Below are 5,954 nucleotides of genomic sequence, written 5' to 3' on the forward strand. Positions count from 1 at the left end.
AATATGATTGTAATTTGACCTTATGGTTTTCAGTTTTTTGGAATAACTCATAACTCATAACTGTAGTGAGATTAAAATTTAAGAAATTCTTATTGAAAGAGTCATAAATCTTTGAAGAAGAAAGTATCCGCTTAAAACCCACTCCATGATTATTCTTACGAATAAATAATAAAATGTTGCTTTTAAATTAAAAGTATTCAAAGAAAACGCAGACTAAGTTTTCTTCAGTAAAAAAAGGAAAAAGGAACCTTTATTAAGAAAAAATCAAATGCATTTTTGACCTGTGTCCACAATGACTTAAAACTTCAAAAAATTAAGACAAATTAAACCAAATATTTTCGAATTTAAGCTTTTGAAGCAAAAAAACTTTGGGTTAAATGCCTCAATAACTAAATTGCTTTAGAATTGCGCATTCAGCTAGAATTGTAAATCAATATTATAGATATTTGGAAGACGAAAAATATTTTAATAACACTTAACATTTAACACTTTAACACTAAAAGTGACTGGATAGCTTTTGTATGTGAATAAAAAATGCGTTTTATGGGTTTTATTCTCTGTTTCTTCAAGGAAAATAGAAATTTTGTTTTCTCGTATAAAGCATCTGCGTGAAAGCCAAAGGAATACTTTTCTATGACGGAAATAAGAATTTTTAGCAGTTTACTCGGCCTGGTGCTTATTGAAACGATTTGTATAATATTGCCGAAATGGGGGAGTTTATCACTCACCAGAGTACGCTATTTGTTTGGTCCGAGTTCTGCGAAAATTTAAATTTAATTAATCAAAAATAGCTTTTATCTTATAGAAGTTATTAATAAAAGTTTATAGTTCGTCTTTAAAATAAAGTAAAAGAGTAAGTTATTTAGTTTGAAGAGAAAAAACTTAATATTTTTATTACTGGTCACTTTTTCTTGTGTATTTATGAATTTTACAAACATAACATTGCTATCTACTGAAAAAATTTCATAACATTCTCTATGTTACTTACCAAATAGTTGAATTTTCAAGTTAATAAAGATAAATTTTTTACCAACATTGACATAGTTTAATTGTTAACTAAAAATGAAATAGTTCTTTTTTCAATCAAAACGATGAGCTTTCAAAAACAAGAAAATTAAGATTCTACTGGGAAGACAATTTTTCAACAAATCACATAAATTTGAAACTAAATATTTAAAGCGTTAACTAAAAAAGGTCAATTTTCTACACAAAGATAATGAATTTTCAATAAAAGTGTGCAATTTTCAACTAAGGATATCGAGGCGTCCTAACGATAGAATGCCAACGTACGTGATCGACTAAATAATACTTAACCAAAAATATAAACAATAAAAAGCTAACCGAGAAGTTATAAAATATAGCTGGGTTCAAGAGTTCTTCTACGAGGTCAGAATTGTGAATAAAAAAATTAATTTTCGAGAGATTATCACCGTTCAAATGCTGTCGTCTGGTACCCGCTAAATTCTGTTTTTCGCAAAATTAACATTTGTCGTTAAAATAATGACTTTCTTAACAAAAGGTTTGATTTTTCAACATTTTATTGAACCAATGATCTCGCAAAATCCCGGATATTCGACAAGTTTTCTTTTTTTTTTTTGTTCTTAAATCTTTCGGAAAAAATATATATTGAGACAGTGCCGTACCTATCAACAAAAAATTCAAAGTCCGATTTAATCAACATCCTTAAGCCGTGTAATTTGATTCCAAATATATGTTTAGAACTTGTTGTTTTTTTTAAACTGTGTATGAAAGGTTTGAATCGATCATTTCAAAAACAAGCCAACATCAAAATGTTGCAAAATTCACACCAATTTACATATAAGTCGTATATCTTTAACTGGCTTAACCTGTATAAAATTTCAATTTTATCTGGAAGTGATAATGCGTATACATTAAATGTTCAATACCATAATAAGCTGTACTAGTTTTATTCGATACTAAAATAAGAATTCTCCATAAAAATGGCATTTTTTCAACTGATTTTGAAGGCAAGGAAACTCCATGAGGCAAGACTCGAATATGAAGATGAAAAATTGAAATCAATTGAAATCGAAAAAGGGGATCATCACAAAGTACATTATACTTTCAGTCAGAGAATACGATACACAAAAATAATGTAAGTTTTTCAATTAAAATTCGTATACCTATTACAAAACTTGTCTCATATAATACTAGTGGTTATGGAAGTTTTTAGTCAGACAACGTAGCTTTTTTGAAATCTCTTTTTATTAAGTTCCAGGAAAAATGGAAAAGCTTACCTATATTTATTTTTTACAAATAAAAAATAAAACGTTACATATTTTATGTCTAAGGCAGAATAAAAAAGAAGCTCAAGAAATTTCTGAAAAAAATTACATCATGCCCGGAGGATTCGTGGATTCACGAAAAATCAGTGCTTTTAAAAACAGATAGAACATTAGAAAATTATGTTTTGAAAAGCATTTTCGGATTTTTAGGTGGAATTTTCCTCACGTATATATTTTTCATATTTTTTGTCATTCAACTCAATTTCACCCTAACTTCAGCAACGATTTGGTGTTCATTGATCGGAATTGTTTTAACAATTGGCTTGGCATTTTCCAGTCGTGTCAGGTATAAACAGAAACAGAAGTATATATTTTATAAAAATATAAAACTAAATAATTTGTTTCTTATGTTCTATTTAAAGAAATAAAATGTTGCTGTTTTTTATTGTTCCTTAGGTGTATCGTCTTTTTAGTAATGCCACAATTTTTTTCGAAACGTGGTCGACAGGCTCTTATGGCTTATGCTTTTATTCTTGCAATTACGGGACCAGGAAAAAATACTTTGCATAATATTGGAGTTCTATCTGAATCTTTAGCCTGTAGTCAAGTAAGCTAGCTGTTTAAAAATAAAAACCTAAATTTTTATTGTAATTAGTACTTAATAATAATTCATATGGAATTATTTAATTTATTTTTTTTAGGAGCGACTGAAAGAAGCAGTTAAAACTATTGTTGATTTGATAAAACAGCCATTTTATGCTCTTAAAGATGCTATAACAAATGTTGTAAAAACCGTTAAAGTAGTGATAAAAAGAATTAAAATAGCTCTGATAGCAATCAAGAGGCTTGTCCTCAGTATTTGTAAGTAAGAAAGAAAATATATCTGCCACTAAAAACTATCATAAGAGCCCCTCCATAAACTATGTCGCGAATTTTTTTTTCTAACGTGGTTCAAAATTTTCTTGAAATATGGGAAATGGGTGATTTTTGACGGAAATAGGGGAATAATAGGAAAGTAGAGTGGAACTTTTGAGCAAATAGTAAAACTTCTAAGCAAAAAGGCGATTTTTTCGCAGACAGTTGTATTTAAAAAAAAATTCATTTTCAACCAAGAGAGATAAATTTTCAAATACGGAAGATGAATTTTCATTTAAGAAAGATGATTTTTTCACCATAAACAATAGATAAATATTTAACCAACAAACAAACATTTATAACTAGATATGCAAATTGAAAAACAAAACCGATAAAGGAAAGAGCACACAGAAAAATGTTATTGACCACCTATAAAGATGACTTTTCGACCATAAAAGATCAATTTTATATCAAAATCTGAATTTCCAAACAGTTCACTTGAAAAAACAATTTAACAAAATAGTTGAGTTTTAAACCAAAAAGAAGAATTTTCAACGAAAAAGTTAATTTTCTAACAAATAGCTTAATTTTATCACAAATTGTTGAAACTTCAAACCAAAAAGACGACTTTTTTACCAGTCAGTGGAATTTCTGACTCAAAAATATTAAATTTCAACTAAAATTATATATCTTTAAATAAGAAAAAAATTAATTTTTCTTAAAATGTAATTCAACTTCAAACCATGTAGTAAATTTGTCAATCAAAAAACATTCATCCTTCTAGTAAAACATTTAACAAAAAAAGAGTGTTTCACAGAACAATTGCATTCTAAACAAAATAATATAATTCACAATCTAAAAGATTAATTTTTCATCCATAAAATTATTTTTCTATCAAAACAGAACTAAGATTTAAAAAAAATTTATTTTCTGTCAAATAGCTGAAGTTTCATCAACGATAGTTCAATTTTTAACCAAATATTTGAATTTTGAACAAAAAAAAAATAAAAATTGTAACCAAAACGTAAATTTCATACAAGTGGTATAATTTTCTCACAAATTTTTAAGTTTTGAGCGGCAAAGATGAATATTCTGCAACACAGAATTTTCAAAAAAATAATTTATAACTAAAATATAAATATTTAAAGAAAATAATAAAATAAAAAAATCCTAGATTCAACCAAAAATGATATTCTTTAATCAAGAAGATTAATTTCATAGAAATGTCATAATTCAATTTTTGACCAAAGATATGAATTTCCAACGATACAAGTGAAGTTTAAACAAAGTAGTTCAACTTTCAACTGAGTGGTAGAATTTTTGACCAAAACAATTAATATGAAACAAAATAGTTGCAATTTTAACAACAACAAATTGTTAACCAAATAGTTACATTCTCAACTAAAAACATAAATTATCTACAAAGACAATTAATTTTCTACAAAAATGGATAAACTTTTAATAATACAAATGAATAGATAACTTTTTAAGAGGAAAAGATCAATTATTCACAAAGCAGTTGAATTTTTAAATGAAAAGTGTGATTTTAAAGAAAAATGTTAATTTCCTACCGAATAGTTAAATTTGGATAAAAATGATGGAAGTTTTAACCAAATAGTTTAATTTTAAATCAAATAGTTGAATTTATAACCAAAAATAAAAAAGTTTCAACTAAAATGATAAATCTTCATCAATAAAAAAAGCGTTCCAAAGTACTTTAACTTTAAACTAAGTACTCGATGTTTAATCCAAAAATATGATTTCTTAACGAAACGTGTAATAGCTGATATTTTAAATAAAACAAATTTTCATTGGAAACTAAAAACAGTTTAATATAACCACGAAAGAAGATGTTTCAACAAAATAATTTATTCCTCCATCAAAACAGATGAATTTTTCAACCAAACCGTTGCATTTTTGACCAAACAGGATTTTACAGGTTTACTTTTTGGATTTTTCAAAAACAAACTTTTAAACTGAATATCTGAAAAAAATCCTTTTTTTATTTTCTTACATTTTTTAGAGTTTACTATGTCCTTTAGAAGCTCCGTAAATATCAAAATGGAATCTTACTTAGTTTTTGAGAAACAATTTAAAACGTGCGTCGAAATCATGTTTAGAAAAAAATTATTTTAAACATTATTTTAGGGTGTTTTCTACAACACCTAAGAGAACGGATAATAGAATTTTCATTAAAATGACTAACAATAGATCAAATAGATGAAATTTTTTAGATGCCTTGACATGGAATTGCTCACTAGAAAAGATTAATTTTCGATTAAAAATATAGGTTTTCATTTCAATAAAGTAATAGATTATATTTTTAGTTTGAAACATTATCAGCCAATGAGATTTAGTTTTAACCAAAAAGATAAATCTTCCACGATAAAAATAAATTTCTAACAAACAAGTTAAACTTTCAGCCAAATTGTATAAGTTTAAAGAATAAAAACCACTAAACTAACAAGGAAGGCATCCCAAGTGTCCGTCGCCGATTTTGATGAACTTGATATATACTGTAGAGGACCAGAAACTAAGCTACTCGAACTCTTTATAGCTCTGCTGGGAATCGAACCACAGAACTTTCGCTAGCAGTGGGGTGCTTTTCCCTTAAGCTACTATAAAGATCAGAAGAAGAATCCCTTTTTCAGAAATACACGCATTATTTTGCCAGATATTACAAGTCAATTTTTTTCAAGGAATCTGTATTATCATCAGAGAATAACAGTAATTCCTAACGTCTTTTCAGACTACCAGGTGTATACAGTCTGTCAAGTTAAAGCGTGGGTGGCTTTACTCGCAGTCGGTAAGGTGTATCGACATGATTTTGGTGTCAAAATATTAAGAAGAGCT

General features: G+C 27.2%; 1 protein-coding gene across 1 annotated transcript in view; it reads left to right on the top strand.

The window, feature by feature from the left end:
• Positions 1 to 1,951: 1,951 nt before the first annotated feature.
• The window catches only part of LOC117174803, a 46,200-nt gene continuing 42,197 nt past the window's right edge, over positions 1,952 to 5,954 (top strand). The window contains exons 1-4 of the mRNA XM_033364179.1: positions 1,952 to 2,116; positions 2,317 to 2,592; positions 2,703 to 2,853; positions 2,948 to 3,107. Coding sequence (XP_033220070.1) covers positions 1,962 to 2,116; positions 2,317 to 2,592; positions 2,703 to 2,853; positions 2,948 to 3,107 — 742 coding nt within the window. The 5' untranslated portion in view covers positions 1,952 to 1,961. The remainder of the gene's footprint in view (positions 2,117 to 2,316; positions 2,593 to 2,702; positions 2,854 to 2,947; positions 3,108 to 5,954) is intronic.

Source organism: Belonocnema kinseyi, chromosome 6, assembly GCF_010883055.1.
Source record: "Belonocnema kinseyi isolate 2016_QV_RU_SX_M_011 chromosome 6, B_treatae_v1, whole genome shotgun sequence".
NCBI lineage: Eukaryota > Metazoa > Arthropoda > Insecta > Hymenoptera > Cynipidae > Belonocnema > Belonocnema kinseyi.